The sequence below is a fragment of the Lissotriton helveticus genome, chromosome 12 (genome assembly GCF_964261635.1).
Source record: "Lissotriton helveticus chromosome 12, aLisHel1.1, whole genome shotgun sequence".
Lineage (NCBI taxonomy): Eukaryota > Metazoa > Chordata > Amphibia > Caudata > Salamandridae > Lissotriton > Lissotriton helveticus.
In genome coordinates, this window is record NC_136073.1 from 776411064 (window position 1) to 776435954 (window position 24891).

The window sequence follows — 24891 nt, forward strand, 5'->3', positions numbered from 1 at the left end:
CAGCTATAGTCATGACAATCTAATACCATCCCACGCTGTGAGGGAAATCCCAGAGTTGGCACTTTAAAAGGGTAAGACACTGAAGTCACAAACAGTGTTGCTAGGTGCGAGCCGAGGCTTTGTCCGGTAAATAAAGTTTCGCAGACCTACACCTAGCAACGAACGGTCAATTAACCCTCCCTCCCGCTCAAGCAAGACAGTTGGTTGTGCGTCTAGTGGAACATGTTAGCTCTTGCATCACTGCTTGCCAGAAAAGGCAGAACAATGTCCTTGCTTGTCCGTTTGACCATTTAGATGCTTTCAGTATGGATAAAATATTATGCAGTGCCTTTGGCAAGACATCTTTAAACGCACAATAATGACTAAAATGTTTCTGCGTTCGCCCAGTGACATCTTGGAAACGTGGTAGACCCAGTGCCTCTGTAAGACCTGAGCTGTTGGGCTACCATGCCTTAAAACTGAACTTAGCCCTTTGTAAACAAGTTAAGACTAAAAACAAAATTTACAACCTTATGAATAAATGTTCAAATGCAGCTCGGTACCACCATCAGTCGGTTAACTTTTTGGCAAATCTAAATTTAAATTTAAAACTCAGATCTATAGAAGTCTACCACATCTTTGACTATGTAACAATTGAAGCCCTGTGGAACTTAAGGTCACGAAAAGTGTGCTGGCTTAAGTCTTGAGGACACAAACATAAGTCCAGTCCATAAAGAAACACCTACATATTGTTTTTGTAATGAACATATCAATAAAGCATTCAATATTTTAACAAGCTCATCTTTGATTCTGCCCAGCAGGCCTGCAAGGATCTTACGGCCCCAATGCAGGCACAATGCACATATTTAGTAAGAGTAGGGTGGGCCTCGTGCGTGTTTACCTGGCAGTCACTGGTCAACTCTTAACCAAACTGGTTACGGTTTGTTGCACATTATAGTCCGGCAACGCCCTGTTGACCAGGCAACAGCATGCATGCACATTGATGGGGGATTTCAGAAGAGAGCAGGAAAACCTAAATTGTAATGAAAAGCAGGAGTATTTTCACATTCTCACCTACTCACTACCAGCCCCAACATTCACAGAGCCATTGAAATTATGCAGCATGTAAAAGGCACATTATGCAACAATGGGAGGCAAATTGTATAGTGTAGTGTATAATTTAAAGCAGATTACGCAACGCATTGTGTGGTATCACCTAGCAATTTTGACAAATATAGATACAAAAGAAACCTCAATATTATTGAAAATATATAGATTTTTTTTTTTAAACTGCATATTCATCATACTTTATCCAAATATTATTCACTAAAAATTGTCTTACACAAAAGCACAAGTATTATTAACTGTACATTTTAGCTCCGAGAGTAAAACAGTTATCCTTTAAATATATACACCATAGCATGGAGAAGGAAACAAGGCTACATGTACGTCCTTCTTGTAGTAGGACCACAGGACCGCCAAAATACCCATTTCCATTAAGAAATGTTCCTCCAGAAAAGAAAAGTGAATTTCATATTCAATACATGTGCCTCACATGGAAATACTCCAAATTCCAAGCCATCATATCTTACAGAGTGAGACAAAACATGTGGGGCCTGTCAAATCTAAGGGACCTCTTGAAATAATTGCTGGTTTGATAACCGAGCCACAAATATAAATAGGAATTTGCGTGAATAATGAACAACATATTAATGGACAATACTTGTGCTGTTTGGGTTGCATTTATTTGAGGTTTTGCTGCATACTGCAGACGAACCCCTTTCCCGAAGAGATGATCAAACATATGGACAATTTAGCTTTGCTCTATCTGACTTACACCCACTTACTCAGCTAGTCCTATGACCTTATGTTCCTTGAAATCCAGGACAAAAGGTTTCAGAGCACCTTTCTCTATTCTAGTGAGATCCCTTCCATACTCATTAACTCATCCCTCACAAATTTAACACATAAAGATCCATTACACCAACAAACTATCAGTTAACCAGATTCTGCCATTCTGCAATAACAGCCTACTCACTCACTCACCAAGCCTTATGCAATCTTTACTTCATTGATCAACATGTCCTTGTGGACAAGATAGCACTGTTTGAACAATCATGACTACAGCCCTTGAGAAGGTGGAACATCTCACAGAATAAAGTGTTACATTGGCAAACTATGACCATTATCCCTAAGACACATTCCTATGTTCTCTTTCTGAAACAGGAAGGTAGAGTAGCTGCAGAAAATCAAGCCTTCTCTGGCTTTGAATGGCTTGCTTTATTCATCAAGGGTTAGAAAACAGATCTTAGTCAGGATTGAAACACATATCCAATCCTGCATCAGCAAAGTGTACAACTCAGCCATAGATCTGTGCTAAGATCTATTATCAAATGATGAATTTTCCCACAATGCCTTTCTTTATGGTTCTATCCCAACTTCTACTTGACAATCGGATGAGTCCATTTACATGGTAACATGGTCACCCACCACGTCAACATTTTGTTTTTTAAATAGCCACGTTTTTTTTTCTAACCATTGTCACAATAGCTTGCTCCTACAAACTCTGAAATTGCCCATGCACAAGAGTTGGAAACAAGCAAGATTATTAATGCCATAAAGCTTAATAACCTCCCAGACAAAACATATAATGCCAAAACAAACTTTATCAACCATTTCTCACCAAATGTGTTAATCCTTAAATTTAATAAGGATAAGGTACGAGAGCCATATGACCACCCTTTGATTACTCCACTAAGGAGGAATCCTAATATATTTGCCTACTACAATTTAATATCTACCTCTGGTCTACTCTTACCTAGCAGGATTTAGTTTACCTTCTCACTTTACGTAGGGAGACAAACTAGGCAATTCCAATCTGGGTTCTGCCATCATGCAAGGTCTGAGGCCACTGTCATCAACATCTAAAAAAATGTACTCTCAATCGTGGCTCATGGACAGCTGTGGGAACCGATGCTCCTTGAGCGGTCTACATCCTTCAACATGAATGAACATTTGATATCACTTGACCAGCTAACAACCAACTGTAGGTGTTGAAGTACTGGTCCTCAATTGTGAGAAATGATTGTGAGAAGTTTTTCTATAAACTCAATACACAATTAACTGCGCATGGCATAATGTACTGTTAATGAGATTATATGAATATGCTATCTCGGAGTTTTGCTGTAGGTATATGGATGGATGTAATTGACCAGCATTAGGAGGAATAATTAATATCACAGGGAATGGGAAATATTTATGTAGGTAGCACATAAAACACCTTTTTGGAAGGCCCTGGACTATGGTGTTATAAGAAGAAAGCGGGCAGTTGCATAATGGGGGACAAGATTATGGGCTGTACAAAATTCTTAAGCCTATAAAAAAAGAAATTATGCTTTTATCATCAATGGAATCTTACAAAGTACATTTTACGGGATCTATATCATATTATACATATACACACACACACACACACACACGCACACACACACACACACACACGTAGTAGTTTAAAATGTTTACATCTGACATTGTATGTCTGCATGTGTAGCTATTCATGTATATTGAGATCTAAATACACATTAAGCCAAATGTAAACATTATAAGCGAACAACACTGCTGTGTAACGAATGGTGGCCGACAAATCAGTGTGTGGAAAAGTGCAGAGCCTGACTGTCTTTCTGTGTCGCCTCCTGTTAGATTCAGCAGTTGTGGGAGTCAAGAGCGGGGAGGGGCTCAGGACAAACCGAGATCAGGAGTGGGCCACCTCTGGATCTCTCCAGAGGCACCAGTGATTTCATGCCCTGCTGCTGAAGATTAGTTTACAGCTATTTGGGACAATTCATAAAGGTAAAAAAACACTGTTGGCTGACATTGTTAATACTACATTAAACCATCAAAGCATATGAGAGTGCAACATGAGGAATTCCGTTGCTTGAGGAGAGAAAGCGCATTCTAGATGCAAGCAGATACAAAGCCTGTAGGAATATCATCATTGTAGCCAGGTTTTTGTGGTGGACTAAAAGAATAAGGTTTCAGAAGTGCTGGTAGGTACGTGCAAGCAAGGGGACTTTGCTGGGTTCACATATAATGTAATGTCTCCCGCCATGTAATGGTCTCCACAGGAACAGACTGAACGATGATGCGGGTTGTCTATGTCTGGAAACAGGTTGGCAAATGCTGTTACTATTTCAGAAATGTTGCAAGAACAAGGAACAAAGAAATATTCAGGACAGTTGCAACAATGGCTGGTTTTGTGGAATCTTGATCAATTCTGCAATTGCTTGGTTATTAGATGCATCTTCAACTAATCAATACATAAAAATATTGACAATCACAACACAATGCTACTGCCCAGGAGATTAAATCTCCATTGACTATCCACAAAAGACGGCTATAACAGTATGGTGCAAGGAATACATGAACATGATTCTTTATACTTTTTCACTCCAAAAGGATATCAAATATAGGCCTCAAAAGGTTGCTTACCGCATACTGGAACTTTTCGTTGTATTCTCGGTCGTTAGCTTTTACCTTCCTTTCTTCCTCTACAATAAGAACAAAGGATAAATTGCATTAAAATGGCACCAACCCAAATACTGTGCATTGCCCATGAAGCATCTGCCCGTCCTGTCACAGCTCAGCCTTGACAACAAAAGGGAACCACCCTTAACGCAGTTCCTACCGCATAAATTATTGAACGCACTCAGGCTATCAGCAACTGTTGGGAACATGCAGACCTGTATTATCCAGGCCCACAATTCACTTACTGCCTGCTCCCACAATGCTGTCTTTGGTGCCTCTCCAGGTCACTAAATATAACCTCTTGCTGTGACATGATCTTAGCCTTTAGTTTCCTCTACCGCCTTTTTACGTAAAACACTCTAATCTTTTTCTTCCCTTGAAGACTCCTTGGCCAAGCTTGTGTGACTAACTTCAGTACTTGGAAATTGTAACCCTGACAAGATCATGTACTTGTAGCTTAAATAATGCTTTAACTCCATGTCACCTCCTTCACACAAAACGTCAATCTTTCAGTCCAGTCCCATCACAACCATTGGGTTTATATGGAATAAAGCAGTACAACTTAATTACAATAATCCAACTGCGCACTGCCTCCTATAAGTCATCCACAAAATGTACTTCTCCCTCCCCATTCACATGGTCAAGATGTTAACATTCGTCACCAGCAAAATGGACTAAAGCAAACAACTCACCCAAAGCAAGCCCTACTTCTACATCCAGCCTCCTTCAAGAAGTAGCCTTGTCTCAACCCAAGTAATAACTCCAGATACCCTAACACCTTCTCCAACAGTAATCAAAGGTGCGGTTTCATCAAACAGGTCCTGCTGTAAGTTCCTCATTCTAGTCTTGAGATCAGTCCATAACCATATCCTAATATTAGCACAGACAAAGAGGAAAGCCCTCCATCTTTTCTACCCAATCACTGCCATCAAACAGAGCACCTTCAAGAGAGACGTCTATGATAATCTTTTTAGGTCTCGCCTGTCGATGCGCATGCGCATCGAGCAAGCGAGACTATAGGGGCTCATCCAGACTTTATCTAACTTGCAAGGAATCGTGGCGATTCCTTGCAGTGCCCGTGACTTTTAAGCTCAATGCGCATGTGCATTGAGCTTAAAAGCGCGTGCACATGCACCCAGCCGCCTACTCTCTCTCTCAGCCTTCCCACAACTCCGCCCCCTCACTACTTGATTGCACGGCCGCTAGGCCGTGCCTCCCCTACTCTCCTCCCCCCTCCTCCTCTCCTCCCATGCCTGCCTGCCTCAACTCTCCGCCTCCCGCCCCCTCCCCCTGCACGGCCGCTAGGCCGTGCCTCCCCTACTCTCCTCCCCCCTCCTCCTCTCCTCCCATGCCTGCCTGCCTGCCTCAACTCTCCGCCTCCCGCCCCCTCCCCCTAGTTTACAACGGATGCATGCAAACATGTTTTTTCAGATTGCAACGTTATTTTAATATTATATTATAATCTCTATATGTCATACTTACATGGGCAGGTAAATCCCCAGGAAGTACAGTGCCCGGTGGGTTAGTGTCCCTGAACGAAATGCCAACCGTACGGATATATAAACCGACTTCCTGGGTCGCAGGGCCGGACCCGGAGAGCGAAAATGTGTGTGGCTATGAGCCTGAGGACGCTGCTGGAATGAAACTTACTTCTCTGAGCATCGGGTTAAACTCCGAGGTCACGCGCCTCGGGCTGTCTCTGCCCCGACGAGCTGGGACACGTGTGCTTCAGACCCTGAATGCCCCGGACACGCTACGGGAGTCTCCCCTCCTCCCACCCTCCCAAGAAGCAGGTCCCTAAATTGTTCAGACCCCGAGACCTCCTGGGCATGTCTCACGGGGTCTCTCCCTCAACAAACAAGAAACGCGTGTTGTTCAGACCCTGAGAGCCGCAAACACGCAGCTAAGTGCCCCCTCCCCCAGCAAGCTGTTTCACTGAGGGTTCAGACCCTGAGCCAACCCCCCCCCCCCCCCTCCAGCCCCCCCCAAAAGTAACACCTTTGCTTGATTTCGGGTCCTCCGCAGAGAGGGGCCGGTGCTTACCTCGCCCTGTGCCCGGCTCAGGCTCCTGGGGTCGGCACTCGCTCCCTGCCTGGGACTCTCCGCCGGGCTCGACTGGCACAGCTCGGACAGGGCTGCAGCCTCGGTGGCGTGCCCCCTCCCGCCCCTGCACAGCCCCCGGGCTCCGCTGTGACACTGAGCGCACTGCTCACCTGACTGACGGACAGCCCCCGCCTCCACTGACTGACTGACACAGCTCCGGGACACAGCTTTCAGCAGCGCCTCGTCCTCTTCAGAGGCACAGCTCTTCTTTCAGCAGCACCTCGTCCTCTTCACAGCCACAGCTCTCAGCAGCGCCTCGTCCTCTTCAGAGGCACAGCTCCCCGCCTCCACTAACTGCCTGCCACAGCTCTCAGCAGCGCCTCGTCCTCTTCACAGCAACAGCTCTCAGCAGCGCCTCGTCCTCTTCACAGCCACAGCTCTCAGCAGCGCCTCGTCCTCTTCAGAGACACAGCCCCCGCCTCCACTGACTGACTGACACAGCTCCGGGACACAGCTCTCAGCAGCGCCTCGTCCTCTTCACAGCAACAGCTCTCAGCAGCGCCTCGTCCTCTTCACAGCCACAGCTCCCAGCAGCTCCTCGTCCTCTTCAGAGGCACAGCTCCTCGTCCTCTTCAGAGGCACAGCTCCTCTTTCAGCAGCACCTCACTCTCTTCACAGCCACAGCTCTTATTTCAGCAGAACCTTGGTCTCTTCACAGCTCCAATTTCAGGAGAACCTTGTTCTCTTCACAGCCACAGCTCCAATTTCAGCATCATCTCATCCTCTTACCAGCCATCGTCTCAACTTTCAGCGGCACCCCATTCGCTTGCTAACCCACTGCTCGACTTCAGAAGCATTTGCCGTCGCCCCGACCCCACAGCTGCAGTTTCAGCACCACCTAGCCACAGCTCTAAATTTGGTAGCACCTCATCGACCCCCAGGCTACAGCTCCAGATTTAGCAGCACCTCGCCCTCATCAGGAGTCACAGCTCCAGTTCAGCACCGACCCACAGCTCTCCAATTTTAGCAGCAGCTCCCCCAAACCACAGCTCCAGTTTCAGCAGCACCTCGCCACCCTACTGAGCCACAGCAACTGGATAGCAGCACTCCCCTCCCCCGAGCCACACCTCCAGCCTCAGCAGCACATCACCCTTCTCCCAACATCGTCTCAACCTGGTCCGGATCCGGGTCAAGAGCACCCCACCGTGACCCTCAGCAGCACCTCACCCTGACCCTCAGCAGCACCTCACCCTGACCCTCAGCTCCAGTTTCAGCAGCTAGAAACTCGATCTTCTCCGGTTCCACAGCTCCACTACCAGCAGCGCCTAACCCTATTCCCAGTCCACAGCTCCACTCCCAGCAGCACCCGCCCTATTCCCAGTTCACAGCTCCACTACCAGCAGCGCTCCCTTCTTTTCCCAGTCCACAGCTCCACTCCCAGCAGCACCCGCCCTATTCCCAGTTCACAGCTCCACTTCCAGCAGCGCTCCCTTCTCTTCCCAGCCCACAGCTCCACTCCCAGCAGTCCCAGCAGCCCCACCCTCCTCCCAGTCCACAGCTCTACTCCCAGCAGCCCCGCCTCTTCCAAGTCCACAGCTCTACTCCCAGCAGCCCCGCCCCACCTCCACTTTGTTGTCTAGTTGGCAGACTCAGCTGAGAGGCCAACAACTGAATGGGTGCATGCAATAGGTCTCGGAGCATTTGAGTTAGAGCTTTTAGATTTGTTTATGGCTTTTTTTCTTTGTAATTCTTTAGCATTGCCTACAGGAAACAAAAATGCTAAAGATAAAAAAAAAAAACATAAACAATTCTAAAAGCACAAACTCTAATGCTGCGAGACCTATTGCATTTCCAATGCTTGTTTTTAAACATTGGTAGTGAAAACCTTGTGATAGATTCATGATCCCTTCCAACTCCACAGTCAACATTTCGTGTACAGGGAACACTGTTAACACTTTCAGGACTCCGATGCATAATATGTGATGTTAGGAGTTTATAAATGTGCAAATACCGCAAAGGTGTCTTAGCGCTGAGAGAGACAACAACTACTAAATCAACCTAAACCTACATAAATCACACAACTTACAAAAAAAGAGTCAGCTAAATCCTAATATTCCCATTTGGAAGAAAGAGTATAAACTGTACAACCAAGCATGTAAAGGTTATCAAAAATGCAAGTGAATTGTGGTTTTCCACAGGGAATGAGCAGCATGCTCCATAGCCTTGCAGCCACACGCAAATAAGCCCTTCCTCCTAGGAAAAATTTGGGAATTGTGAGAAACAAGGAATCCATAGAGCGAAGGGACCTATTTGGAATGTACAAATTAATATTTTTCCTCAGATACAAGGGACCAGAGTTATGAATAGCGCAGACCACTATACAAAGAGATTTAAAGGCAATCCTCTTAGCTACCGGAAACCAGTGTTGCGTACTCAGTACAGAAGAAGATGATGAATACCAGGACCGGCCAGAAACTAGCTTGGCCACCATGTTTTGCACTGCAGTAGGAATGCATTGTGCGCTTTCATTCAGTACTTAATCCCCAGATTCTAGCTTTTGTAACCATTCACTGCTAAATTGTTACTTAAAATGTATTGTAACTTCTCCTGTAAAGGAAAGAAGTACAACAAAGAGAATAAATAATATACCAGAAAGTCCATTGGACCATTTTCTTGACCCGAATTTACCACATAAAGATAGAGAAACAATACCAAAATTACAAGGATTTCTAAATTCAAAGAAAGCTCAAGTATTGGATTATGTTCAGCAAACGGCAAGGTAAACAAAAAGAAAACAAACCGATTCATAATCACCACTATGGTAGTCCTTGGATTAGCCAAATAAATTGAAGAGCAAGCTGGAGGGTAGTGTCGAAAAGAACAATGGTTACCACAGTGCCACACTCAAACAGACATCTAAACAGTATACAAGAAGCATAAGCAAATACAAATGTACAAGTGCCTTTTGTTATTTAATGATTTAATACATTATTTTCTTTAAACTAAGTGCAGGGGACACATTGTGTGTTAAGATTATCACAGACACCAAGTCAATTGACTTTTGGTCCATTACAATCAGAATTCAAGTGAGTCTCCCTGTGAGTATAATGTTTTCTGTTTGCAAGGCTAGAGATCAAGTCCATATACTGCCACTTTTGATCCAGACACTGACTATAACCAGACCAGTCAAAAAAAGATACTTGAATTATCTTTGTATACACTCTGTGCGAGAAAAATTGAAGACAACTGTGGATATGAAGCAGAAGTGTAAATGAGCAGTGAGCTTCAACAGAACGTTATCTTTACTGCCGTGACATCCCCCTTGGTATCCTTGGCCTCTTGCATTCCCTTGTCGCAAAGATGAATAGCTTGCAAGGGCCCTTTATCTCACACAGTGCCAAAAATATTAATTCTCAGTGTTCGTCACCATAAGTTTCACTGCCTCGAGGAACACCATCTATTTTGCTCTTTCTTGACAAGAAAATATTATGTTAAGACATTTTTCATCTCTTCATCAGTGACACAAGTTCAGGGAATAACAGTATCTGTAAACTTTCATACCAAAGAAGGACTTTCCTTTTGACAGTCTTTTGAATGTGTTCTTTTCCCAGTAGAAAATTATCATCCAGGCTCTGCTTTAATCTGGAGGCACTGCGAGCATGGGGACAACGTCTGGGCATACCCTTCCCAAGTAGGGAGACAAATGCAAAAAAAAAACTGGGGTGGCGTGGGGAGCAAAGAAAACGATGTATTAAACCCAGATCGTTGACTGGCAGTGAATGTTTTATTTGTTCAGCATTTCGTCCATCAATTGTTCTTTTTTGCTTTTGTCACCCTAAGAGGGAAGGGTATGTCCAGACGTGGGTCCTGTGCTCACTGTGCCACTGGAGTCAAGCTAGCCTGGCTGCTGTGGGATGATACTCTGAAACTGGTCCCAGAATACTTGTTTCTGGTCCAGGGAGGACCTGGCCTAGCAGTTCAGGTTGGACTGTTCCCACAAGGAACAGGGTCAAGACTGATTTGCATATGGCTGGGTCCAAACTGAGGTGGCATGGGGAGCAAAAAAACGATGGATTAAACCCAGATAGTGGACTGGGGGTGAACGTTTGATGTGTTTAGCATTCCGTTCATCATTTGTTATTTTTGCACATGTATATAAGACATGCAGCAAAAGACTGACGTTGGCAGATTCAGTGCAAATCATTCAGAGGACCCACATACATAAATGCCCTCATTTGAGTGCTGTTTGTGCCACCCACCTAATCCTTCTATGTCTATGAGCCTTGTAGACCAGAGAGGGAACAGACAAGAATTATTTGGCTTTTACTTATCGGGGCATGCACAAAATACATAGGGGTGCTTAATAAATTAACTCAATACGCATGGGCTCTAACTCTGACCCAACCTCTCAGAGGAGAATGGCTTGGGCATCAGAGGTGCAACAATATTGCTTTCTGCCTCCTCAAATCATGTAAATATCCTGTTTTAATACGCTCTTTAATACTGGTAGCCTGCCACCTTGTAAGCACTCCCACGGTTGTGAAACGTGGATCTGTGGAGACCAAGCTTGAACCCCAGCAGGACCTCCCGACCATCCCAACTCCTAGATCTGTGGTGGGACTAGTGCCCCAACAGAGGATACTACACATGTAATCTGAAATAGCCCACTTCCACTATCAACAAAGCAGATCAAAACTTGAAGAGGGTGTAAGCTGCGACAGAGCAGAGAATAAAACAGGCGAATAAATAAATAACAGGCCCCAGGCAAACATTCATACAGCGTGAAAGACATAAAATCTTAGACACAAGGAAGCCACTAGAGAACTCTGCAGCATGAGCGGCCACACCCATTCCCACAGCAAAAACAAGCAATTGCAATGCCAATATGTCTGGCTTATAATTAATCTGGCATCTTCCGTGACTGATGAGTTTAGGCACTCAATAAGTTATCTTCATGCAAGCCCTTTGTAAATTATTCTTGAACACATGCGTCTATTCTTTCACCCACCCACAAAAAAGACATACGAACTCGGCAAGCATATACAAGATAAAATAAAGAGTACAAGTAGAATGGCATGCCACCATTGACAGAAACATTCGGAGCATAAGCTTGCAATAAACAAATACAATTAAAAAAGGCAGGGAACGGCTGGCTTGCAACACTACTGGACAAAAGTGTATTGTTGTCTTAAAGTTTCAACATGCCGGCCAAGTTTAGAAGCAATGAAATAGCACCTTAGCCCAGTAAAACACTGATACACTATGCACAATACCAATCCAAGATGAGCACTCAGTAAACATCGCACTGAGCAGCCCTCTTGGAATAGTATTATACATAGTGTAACGTTGCAGAGATCCAGGTTGGTTGACAATACTTCTAAACATTGCAGTCATGAAGTAAGGGTAAAATGCTGAAACACTGTAGACAATATATTTTATATAGGACGCCCAGCAATGACCAAAACTGGTCTCTCTATGTCATCCTAGCCAAATATTTTATTTTTACAGAGCCACCTTTTCTTCTTTCTCTCATATGAGAGCCTTCCAACCCTCCTACCCTGCACCCCACATGCTGCGCGTGGAAAACATACTAATGATATCATGAACATGTTATTGTGATCTGTAGGAGTTAACCACCAATATGTACACATGTGTAATATCGGGTATTACATTTTATAAATCAAATAAATGTAAACAAAAAAAATTGAGAGCCTTCCATAGGAATTCAGCATCCCTGCTGTACAAAAAAAATATTTTGTTTAATTGAATAGACCTAACTTTTGCTGCATGCATAAAAAGAATCTTGCCCAAATATAGGGTACACGTGACCCCTGATTTGCCTCAGAGTTCAATAATAAGATTGCCATCAGCGCAGGGGCAAAAATGTTTAAGTTTCTTTTTAAAACCTCAGTTTTAATACATATATAACTAAACCATGAGGTGGTAGAGCCCTTCCATTTACAAATAGCACATTTTCCACTGAAATGGCTAAAAACGTTACTAAGAACATGCTGTTTTACTTCTAAAACTAGTGGTTAAACAATAATCTGTGCAAACTGGGTATCAGCACACATTTTTATCATTTGCACATCAGCAAGTAAAGTGTTCTGATTTGTTTTCATCCAAGTAACTTTTCTTTTTTTTCAATCACACAATTACAAAACAAGGGCTTTCATAACTACTGAAATAGCATGACATCCTGCAGCCTTACTTGCACACTTTTTGCACAACGTCTTTGTCACAGTTCACTTAACAAAATCCTCAAACTTTGCAGTCAGAGAAAGAAAAGTAATCATAGATGTAAACTGAGTTTTGACCTCTGTCTCTGAATACAGAATAGACGTGACAAGATAAAAACAAGGTTTAAAGGCATCTTTAGTGCTCCTTCACTAAGTGAGTTAACAGAACACCTGTTTGTCATGTTGCCAGAAGGGTGAGTAGGCCCTAAATATAGCTCGCCCTGGTAAAATCTGACTGACCATAAGATGGGTAGAGGTCTGCAAAGTGCACATCTCCCAACCCAAGGATTAGTCAGAGACAGTGTCCAACACCAAAACCATTGCCTACTACAATAATCTGTGAGATTCCATCTAATAATACCAGTCTACATGCTATTTCACTGTAACAGTCAATATGACTCTCACAATAAATAAGTCAGACCTTCCACCTTTGTCATAACTATCATAAAAAACAGATCAGAATTATGGCCCTGATCATTGGCTTGCCACCAATAATCAACTCAGTTCTACTATACTGAGCATAAGCATTCACCAATACAACAAGCATTTACAATGCAATGGTTTCGCCTTTGTTAAAGTTAGAGCTATTGGCATTGCTCTTGACATTATTTTTATTTATGTTTTTTTAACATAAATAAATGGCATTGTCATTTACAATGCCACTAGCTTTATCTCTCGCAAATGACACACACAGAGCCCCCCCACACACACACCCACACAGAGCCCCCCACACACACAGCCACACAAAGCTCTCCACACACACAGCCACACAGAGCTCTCCACACACACAGAGCCCTCCACACACACAGAGCCCTCCACACACACAGAGCCCTCCACACACACAGAGCCCTCCACACACACAGAGCCACACAGAGCCCTCCACACACACCCACATGGCACAAGCAGGCGACAGGGGCACGAAAACTGAGGCACAAGCAGGCGACAGGGGCACGAAAACTGAGGCACAAGCAGGCAACAGGGGCACACGGAGGCACAAGCAGGCAACAGGGGCACACGGAGGCACAAGCAGGCAACAGGGGCACACGGAGGCACAAGCAGGCAACAGGGGCACACGGAGGCACAAGCAGGCAACAGGGTCACGAAAACAAGCACAAGCCGGCAAAAGGGTCACAAGCAGGAATTGTAATTTCGACGGGGCTGAAGTGGAGAACGGTCAGTAGGGAAGTAGTGCGGCTGGTGCAGTGGTACCAAGCCGAAAGGTGAGAGGGGCTGTCTGCACCCCAGTTTGGACAGTTTCCACTACCTAACAGGGATTGGTGGGAGGGGGGCGTACTTCTTGCTTGCTTTAGGGCTGTTACTTCGGGGACGCAGTGCACGCTCCTGCCTGCTGCCGCCGGGACACTACAACAGGCAGGGAGAGGGCAGGGAGGGGACAGGCTGGGAGAGGGCAGGCTGGGAGAGGGCAGGCTGGGAGAGGGCAGGCTGGAAGTGGACAGGCTAGGAAAGGGCATTGAGGGGACAGGCTGGGAGAGGGCAGGCTGGAAGTGGACAGGGAGGGGACAGGACAAAAACTCTTTTTCAAAATAAACTGCTATTTAGTAGCACACAGATACATTGAACTGTGGTCTTTATATCTGTCAATTCATTTTCTTGAAATCAATGATCAGTATTGGCATTTCTTTCTTGGTATTGCGTTTTTGGCTCAGCCTTACTGATTAGAGCCGGCCCTAATTGTTACCAGGTGTACTTCTTATGGCACAACCATTCGAAGTACACTACGAATGGTTGTGCCAGTTTTGGAAGAGTACCCTACGTGTATTGAACGGAGTTCCTGGTGTCAAAATTATGGAATTGTCACGTCATTTGTTTATTTCCTTATTATGCGAATGATTTTCATGATATAAACTTTTGTCTTCTGATTTAAAAGCAATTGTATCTTGAACCTTCAAATTTGTGTGTAGTGAGTCAATGTTGTATTGGGTTTATACTTTATGTAATGGGAATGTCTGTAATTAGTGTACTTCTGTAGGTGTTACGTTTACTTTTGGATGCTATGTTTCGACGGTTCTGTTGCCCTGGTTTCTGCTGTTGCTCATTGAGCATTCCAACTTGGATTGCTCGACTGGACAGCGGGGTTTCAACCGGTTCCTGCCTGCTCTTCCTGTGCAATCATTCTGGATATCTACTTTACTGAAAATAAACTCCTTTGGAATATGAGCTTGTTAGTCATTAAGAACATAGCACTCCTAAATGTAGTTTTAGACTCTAAATTATTGTACGCGATAGTCAACTACCACTTAGGGTGCCCTTTTGGCGGTGGAAATTTTTTGTTTCGTAATTTTTTTATAAAGAAAAAATGATTTTTTGCCTTGACACTGTTCCAATATCATTACTCTGTCACACAAGATGAGCGTCACTGAAGTATGTGTCAGATATTTATAAGGAAAAACACGAACCCTCACGCTCTTATTCCCTGCGCCCTCATTCTTGAAGAATGGACGATATATCCTGAACACCAACGGTCAAGGCTAGAAGAAAGCTCTTGAACCTGAACAGCCCAAGCAGAATATGCCACAATCGCACACCTTGACTGTTAACAAAAAAAAAGTATGAAGCACCCTGGGTTATACAAGTCTCTTCTGACTTCAGGATAGAGTGCAAGTGTTCTTGTTTCTCTTTGTACATTATGAGGGTCACGCTTTGAAGACCCCACGTGACAGCTACATCAGCGTAATACCAATTCACAAACTTCCTATGCACGTGGGGCCAATTAGTCAGTCCAATAATACCCTTGTCCTTGCGAGAGTAACTATATAGAATGGAAGCCAGTCTTTTGGCTTTGTATATATTTTTTCCGTCATGGTTTTTGCATAATGTTATTGCGGGTGAAGCTTGAGTGTGGATGTGCCTCTTGTGAAAACAAGGTTACCCACAATAAAGTTAACCAATGGCCGAAGTGAGATGACCCACTGCCCCATGGTGTTAGCGGGTGAAAGAAGAGGGCTGGCTGACAGCCCCTGTAAGAATATTGTGTGTGTAACCCTAATACATTCCAAATCCCCTACCTCGAAAGAAAAAATGTATTATTTCCTACCATTACTTTGAAAAAACTGTAATGTAGACATACCAAGAGATCTGTTAAAAGATCAAACGACTGCATGGGCTGTGGGTGGCATAAACTGCATGAATGTAGAAATAACTAAAGGAAAGAGTGCACAATACATTCGCATGCCAAAACAAAAGTACGACTCCAAACCCCAGCAACAATAGTTAGCAGGCTTTGACTATTTCCTGTGGGCGGGGCTACAAATCTGCCAATGACGCACACCGGCCGGCTTCTGTAATTAACAAACACCAAGCTTCCGCCTCGGCAAGAAGGTCAGCTTTGCATAGAGACAAACTTCTGGCAAGGCAGGTAACTCTGCCAGAGCCCCCGCGAGCTAGCCTCTGCATTTCACCTCAAGGTGACGAGTGCTCCTGGGTCCCGCCCAGAAGACAAGTCCGCTGAGGTGCCGGGAAGGTTCTTGCACAACACCAGCAGCGAGCCCGGTGACTCAGCGGCAACCAGGGAGGGGGATCAACCCAGAGCGAGCACAGCGTTTGGCCACATGAAAGGACGTAAAAACAGATTTGTGTTAACGATCTGGGTCCTGAACATAACATGATCCCACGGGCCTGACTCTCCAGTCGCGTAAACACGTACCTTACAGAGCTGTTGGCCTTGGGATAGCTCCTCGAAGGGGTAGCGCTGGTGACACTTGGTGCACGCGTACAGGGCAGAGGCCATCCTGCTGCCGAGTAGATGCCGCGCTGCTCAGGTGCTGGACACCGGCGATGCTCGAAGTCCGCACACCCGCGCCTCCAAGAGTCTGCTCCTCACTCTGCCGGCCTTTAGAGGTCTCGGACTCCCAACCCTCGGCCGGTCCCTGCTCTGCGGCTGGTCTCGGTGCAGCTCTGGGGTCCCGCGCCTCGGAGGAAGCCTTCCGTCTGTTCCCGGTGTTTTGAGACCGTCTCCTCCTCTACTGCTCTAGTGATCGTACTGCCGTCACTCGGCCCTCGCCAGGAAACCCGTATGCAAACAGGCCCGCACAAAGGCTCGAGAGGGGGTTTGAATCCGCTCTGCCAATGGAAAGGTGCGCAGGCGGCTCGGAGGCGGGAGGGGGGCGGGAGAGGACACGGACGGCGGGAGGGGGCGGGAGAGGACACGAACGGCGGGAGGGAGGCGGGAGAGGACACGAACGGCGGGAGGGGGGCGGGAGAGGACAAGAACGGCGGGAGGGGGGCGGGAGAGGACACGAACGGCGGGAGAGGGGCGGGAGAGGACACGAACGGCGGGAGGGGGGCGGGAGAGGACACGGACGGCGGGAGGGGGCGGGAGAGGACACGGACGGCGGGAGGGGACACGGACGGCGGATGGGGACACGGACGGCGGGAGGGAGGCGGGAAACGTGCACAGGACAGCGAGGGGGGGCGGGGAGGCACACGGAGGGGGCGGGAATGGACAGCGCATCTGAAATCACTTTCAGTGAAAGGGGAGGGAACGGGAAAAAACGTAACTCCGCCCAGGGAAAAAATCTCGGGAACGCCCCCGAATCTGGTCCGGCCTTGACGGACAGATCCGGCACCCAATGGCTAGCCTCCATTTATGGAGCTAGCCAATGAGAGCCGGGGGACGTTCCCGAAGTCCTTATTGTAAACAAAGGATTTCACCTGCGCCGAAAAGCTGCGCAGAGCGCAGCCTTCGGCAGGCGAAACCCAAAAACTGGAATACAATCACTTTAGTGGAAGTACACTACGTCTGTCGAATCAAATGCTGTGCTCAAGGTTATCACCCTGTGGTGATGCAGAAGCAATTCTCTAAGCCAGTGGTTCCCAACCTGTGGTCTGGGGACCCCTGGGGGTCCACAAAGTCTCCTCACGGGGTCTGCGACTACTTAGAAAATTAAATAAAGTGGATGTACAATTAAACATTTTAAAACATACTGTAAATATAAAGGAATTTAAAATTGGAAGCTAAAAACTTAATTAGTATCCTCAAATTAATTTGTGGGAGCAATGCAGATGCATCAGAACAGAATATAGTATGAACGATGAGTGGCCTCATATGAATTTTGAAAATCTCCAACCTTTCCATTAACATTAAATTGTTAATTTTTTTTTAATTTAGATGTGCTTGCAAATTAAATTAAAAGGTGTCAATTTTTGAGTATTTGTTTAATGAATACTTTTCTCTGTATTATTTTGTGGTTGAAATAATCGACGATCATTCCGCCGAGACCCCCAGCCTCCCGTAATGTCTCAGTGCGGGGGTCCCTGGCCTCAAGTAATGATTCAGTGTGGGTCCCCGGCTTCCAAGAATGATTCAGTGTGGGTCCCCGGCTTCCAATAATGATTCAGTGGGGGTTCCCGGCTTCCAATAATGATTCAGTGGGGGTTCCCGGCTTCCAATAATGATTCAGTGGGGGTCCCCGGCTTCCAATAATGATTCAGTGGGGGTTCCCGGCTTCCAATAATGAATAAGTGGGAGTCCCCGGCTTCCAGTGATGATTAGGTGGGGGAACCCAGATGTCTAAAGGGTAAGAGCCACTGCTCTAAGCAGTGCTTCTTAAAAGCACTTATTTTGTTGATCACATAAGGCTGGCCATCAGTGGACTCTCAAGCCAGAACTAACCAGCGGACAGCGTTCTGGCGAGCCTGCAGTCTTGTAGTGGGATTTCTTTAAACGTCCCGAGAGGACATTCCATACGGTGAGTGAAAGAAAATTGCACTGACGGAAAATTCTAAACAGCGCAATGGCATAAAAGCAAAATATGCCTGGTCTGCTCTATTGGACAAGAGAAAATAAAGCTGACTCAAACATTCACCTTGACGCAGGCTAAGCAGGAGGTGGGTATGTTGAATGTCATTACCTGCCCATACAATCAATCATCATCATCATCTTTATTCGAATTTGATAAATGCATAAAAGTGCAGAGGAAAATCACATTGCAAAACAGGCAGAAACATGATAAAACATCAGTTAATTGTGTGTTAAAATATCGACATTCTCATACATATCCATGAATCAAAAAACAAAAGTAAAACAACAATTCATTTTCAACAAGTTGAATAGAGACCAAGGTATTGAAAACAAGCAGATAAAGATACCACCCCTCCTGTACAAGATTTTCCAAATCCCACAGCTAAAGCCAGCAAGCATCTTAACATCCTTTACAATAATTCACTGAGCTGAAGAAATCAGACTAGTAAAACTAAATCGAGAAAACAACTCCACTCTGATGAACCTTTCCTGATTCGCAAAACTGAATAAAAAAATGTTGCGGTCATAAAACAGACGAAAGGGGTTTCCAATGTATTGATAACTTCAAGGGCTGCGGAATGAGAGGATAAACTCAGTTTTGTTAGCACTGGGAGAATGAATCTTTTCCTTTCCAGTTTATAAAAGCAGCAGAAGACTAAAATGTGCGGCATGGTTTGTGTGGAACGATCATCACACGGGGCTAGCAATAAATGATTCAATGAATGTGATTGGGTTGGGTAGCCTACCATTAAGGGGAAAAGGTTGAATCTCATCCTTGTTAATATATAACGATGCATGTTGTTGGCAACAAGGGAGAGATAGGAATCACGAACCATGGTCACGCTAGGCATAGTCTGATGAAATGAAACCGTGACTTTACTTTGGTTACAGTGCCATCTTTCTAATTCGCACTTTGTGGTGAAAGCCTCGCTTAGTTTGATTTCAGAAAAATACAGGCATTTGGAGAATGTTGTGTACAAGAACGCAAGGCCCAGGTCTGTAAAGGACTACTTAACATATACTAGCAATTGGATACTGTTGGCTCGGTCAAGATTTATTATATCGTTTAATATAACTTGATTTATCTTGCCGGAGTCCCTCTTCCAGATTCTTATCCATAGTAGAAGAGGGGTCAATTTGATCGAGTTGGTGATAAAGGGAAGGCTTAGTTCATTATGAGCAATTAGATTCGTTCACGATGGAGGTACTGAGAGCAGCTATTTAACAAATGTGTCCTCCACTGTCTGTTAACTACCCACTCGAGCAAAATATGCCTGACCTGCATGTATTAGACAAGAGAAAATAAAGCTGACAAACATTACTCACCTTGACACAGGCTAAGCAGGAGGTGGATGTCGAATGTCATTACCTGGCCATACATCATGGGGTATTTCTGAGATATAGATCGCCACTATGATGAAAAACCTACCAGTGCACAAGGGCGAGTCAGTGGTGTAACAAAGGCCCCACAGTTCAGGGGTCCTCAGGACAGTACCCTGGTCTGAGAGGTCCTGAGTGAGTCTGGTGGGGGCCCTTCTATGTACTTTGCAGGTCCCCTCAAGTTTTATTACGCCACTGGGCGAGTGAGTATGGAAATATGCCTTACTGCCCATTTTTTTGTGGGAATGGCCTTTTGCCCGTATATTGTGTTCTGTGCAGATGAGAGGAGAATCCATTCCTCTGTTACAGGAAATAAACATAATGGTTTCACTTTCCCCAGGCAAACATTTCCACATTTTTTAGAGCATTTTTGGTAGTATGGTGTACAACACTCATGAAGAATTTGTTGGCACTTCCGAAAGAATTATGTTTGAGATACTACAAGACTGCCTTTTTAAAATGTGTGCAGACTGCCCGCAGCAGAAAAGCTGTGTTGCATATTTTGTCCAGCACTAAACCACCCACTCTACAGGAAGAAAACGAAGCCTGTGGCTGATTAAGCAGACATTTTCTGGAGGACAGAATACCCACTGGCGTCAGCACGCACCTCCTGTTTTGCAAGCAGATGCTTGTGCTTACAGTATCTGCCAAGAAAACAAAAAAAATACGATGGGAGTCTGAGCACCACATCAACAGAGGCAACCTTCCACCCAAAACTGCACCAAATCCACATCCGGCTCAGCTGCAGAGGTATGCAAACAAGGAAACACCCTACTGGAGCACCAGATGAACAACCTGACAGAAGACAAACCCCAACGGGACATTTCTGGCAGTCACCTGGCTAAAAGACCTGCTATATGAACGAAATACACTCTAAATCCAGTGGTGAAAACGGAATTATATTTGTGGTACTCACTGGCCAGGAGTACACAAGAGGCCTATTTTTAAGTGCTGAGAGTCTCCCACTAAAAGTATTGTAACCCCCCCCCCCCCCCCCCCCCCAGAAGTGCAGGCACTCAGCACATGTGAGTGCCTGCCCATTTAAAGCACCGGCTAAATCGAAGGTACAACCTGCAAGAGTATCCTACAAACTGCGGAATGTAGGCATGGGTAATTACAAATAGGAAAAAAAACGTCAAAGGCTGCAGTATTCGTCTGGCCATCCCAAGCTGAACAACCTGTGTCTTAAGCTTGCAAGAGGAGGAATCCAGCCAGCAAGTTTTTCCACGTCCCCTCCCAAAACGTGAAAACAACATACAAAATGACTGCACTTTAAATCTTCTTAGGATATATCCCGGAAAAACATCTTTAAAAAAAAAAATATGACTGCCCGTCTTGAGGGCTTCGGAGACGCTGCAGGCATCCTTGCAGGTGACGTCACTGCTGGCGCGTGGACCGAGGCCTTACATTAAACATACTCGGGAGGTGCGGGATCTATGCTTGGATGTACAGCCTTCGAGCAGAAGATAATAAAGCGCCGAGGCCGCGCCTTTACGCAGTCAGATCCGGGGTGAAGTCCCTGTACTGGGACGGAACGACCCTCCCCTCGCCTCGGGGGCAGGGTGACACTGGATGGTTACAACCCTCGTTGCCAGGAGGCCTGTCTGCGGTACAAAACATGTCAGGGGCAGGGCGGCGATTTCCCGACAGTAGCGATGCGCGGCCTGTGGCCCTCGGGGAGAGCGAGCCAGGTGGCCTGCAGGCTGGACACGCACCTCTGCGGCAGGTGCGACACCCACCAAGCTGCTGCATCCTTACAACACAAACTATGATGCGACGTGCGAACCACGCAGCGGCGACAGGGGGTACTGCAATGACCTCGAGAGAGGGTGACCAGGCGTCCCTGATTTGCCAGGACGGTCCCTGTTTTTCCCCAGTTGTCAGCAAATTTCAAGAAATTCATCTCATGTCCCCGTTTTTGAAGAGGGTCGACTGAAAACGGTGGGAGGAGTTTTTTATGTTTTACAAAGCAGGGATACTTAGCAATTGTTTCAAGAAAGCAATTTAACAGGCAAGCTTCTGGGCTTAAAAATTGCATTTTATGTATGTTCTTACTGCCTGTTCTGTAATTCTCTGCTGAGAGCGCTCTCATCGCTTGAAGTAAAATTTTAGTCCTTCTATTTTTGTGAAATGTCCCGGTTTTTGGCTTTAAAATTCTGCACCCTAGGTATGAGCCACCTGGGCATATGCCACCAGTGCAAGCAGCAGAGTGCTGTTAAGCACGGGAGAGTACCGGAGGGAGAAAAGTACTGAGATGCTGCATGCGATGCATGCAGCGGCGAGAGGAGTGTACTGCAATGACCTCGAGAGAAGGATAACCCAGTACAAAGCACCGTGAGCAGGGGCGGCTGGTGACATTTGAAAGTGGTGAGGCGTAAACTAATTTGCATATTGCAGCGCAGCGAGCGAGCGCAGCGAGCGAGCCCGAACCACCTTGCATCCATCCATACATCATTCATGCATCCACCCATCCATCCATCCACCCACTCACCCATCCATCCACCAATTCTGCATCCATCCTGCATCCATCATTCATTCATGCATCCACCCATCCATCCAGCATCCATCATTCATTCATGCATTCACCCATCCATCCATCCTGCATCCATCATTCATTCATGCATCCATCCATCCATCCATCCATCCATCCATCCATCCTGCATCCATCATTCATTCATGCATCCACCCATCCATCCATCCACCCATCCATCCTGCATCCATCCATCATTCATTCATGCATCCACCCATCCATCCAGCATCCATCATTCATTCATGCATCCACCCATCCATCCAGCATCCATTCATGCATTCACCCATCCATCCATCCTGCATCCATCATTCATTCATGCATCCATCCATCCATCCATCCTGCATCCATCATTCATTCATGCATCCACCCATCCATGCATCCACCCATCCATCCATCCACCCATCCTGCATCCATTCCTGCATCCATTCATGTGTCCATCCACCCATCCTGCATCCATCATTCATTCATGCACCCATCCATCCACCCATCCATCCTGCATCCATCATTCATTCATCCACCCATCCATCCATCCATCCATCCACCCATCCAGCATCCATCCATCCATCATTCATTCATGCATCCATCCACCCACCCACCCACCCACCCACCCATCCATCATCCATTCCTGCATCCATTCCTGCATCCACCCATCCATCCATCCATCCATCCATCATTCATTCATGCACCCATCCATCCACCCTGCATCCATCCTGCATCCATCCATCATTCATTCATCCACCCATCCTGCATCCATCATTCATTCATGCATCCACCCATCCATTCATCCACCCATCATTCATCCTGCATCCATTCATGTGTCCACCCATCCACCCATCCATCCATCCACCCATCCTGCATCCATCATTCATTCATGCACCCATCCATCCGCCCATGCATCCTGCATCCATCATTCATTCATGCATCCACCCATCCATTCATCCACCCATCATTCATCCTGCATCCATTCCTGCATCTACCCATCCATCATTCATTCATGCACCCATCCATCCACCCTGCATCCATCCTGCATCCATCATTCATTCATCCACCCATCCTGCATCCATCATTCATTCATGGATCCACCCATCCATTCATCCACCCATCATTCATCCATCATCCATCCATCCATCCACCCATCCTGCATCCATCATTCATTCATGCACCCATCCATCCACCCTGCATCCATCCTGCATCCATCATTCATTCATCTACCCATCCACCCATCCTGCATCCATCATTCATTCATCCACCCATCCTGCATCCATCATTCATTCATGGATCCACCCATCCATTCATCCACCCATCATTCATCCTGCATCCATCCATCCATCCACCCATCCTGCATCCATCATTCATTCATGCACCCATCCATCCGCCCATGCATCCTGCATCCATCATTCATTCATGCATCCACCCATCCATTCATCCACCCATCATTCATCCTGCATCCATTCCTGCATCTACCCATCCATCATTCATTCATGCACCCATCCATCCACCCTGCATCCATCCTGCATCCATCATTCATTCATCCACCCATCCTGCATCCATCATTCATTCATGGATCCACCCATCCATTCATCCACCCATCATTCATCCATCATCCATCCATCCATCCACCCATCCTGCATCCATCATTCATTCATGCACCCATCCATCCACCCTGCATCCATCCTGCATCCATCATTCATTCATCTACCCATCCACCCATCCTGCATCTTTCCTGCATCCATCATTCATTCATGCATCCACCCATCCATTCATCCACCCATCATTCATCCTGCATCCATTCATGCATCCACCCATCCTGCATCCATCATTCATGTATTTTTATGACCATATAACTTGCACACAGCTTGTCAGTGTTTAATACCAGTCTCGAACCTTGTACTCCAGCACCAATGATACATGATTAATATTAATTGTTTTTAAAAACATGTATTTATTCGACACCAATTTCACACCTTAGTCGGAACATCATTTTTATTTGTTTTTTAAAATATCTATTAATTTAACACCAAAGTAAGTCATGTATACATTTTTATGGTTCGATAAGAGGCTCGAACCTGGTTTCCCAGCACCAAAGTCGGCCGTGCTATCCGTCAGGGGTTATGTAACCGGGCTATGTAGTGACCAGCCAATCCTGCGCCAGGATTGGCTGGGGGGGCACCATGACTCCTCGCCCAGTCGCCCTGTGTAACCCCGGGGGCTGCGGCCCGCCCCCTGGTCCTCTCTCTAAGGGGGAATTCACAAGAAAACGATCTGCGCATGCGCGGGCATGTTTGTGCCCAAAAATACACTTGCGCAGCTGCAGCAGCCCGATCCTCCCCCCCCCCCCTTGCGCACTCCGGGAAGGTCGGGTGTCTCCCGGTTTCCCGGCCGGCAGATAGCGCGATTTTTTAAAATAACTGTGTTTGGCTTCTAGTGACGACGTG

General features: G+C 46.0%; 1 protein-coding gene across 1 annotated transcript in view; it reads right to left on the bottom strand.

The window, feature by feature from the left end:
* ATP8B2 (ATPase phospholipid transporting 8B2) overlaps window positions 1-24891 on the bottom strand; it is a 446999-nt gene that overhangs the window by 354738 nt on the left and 67370 nt on the right. Inside the window, exon 3 of the mRNA XM_078669640.1 lies at window positions 4468-4526. Within this exon, the coding sequence (XP_078525766.1) occupies window positions 4468-4526 (59 nt within the window). The remainder of the gene's footprint in view (window positions 1-4467; window positions 4527-24891) is intronic.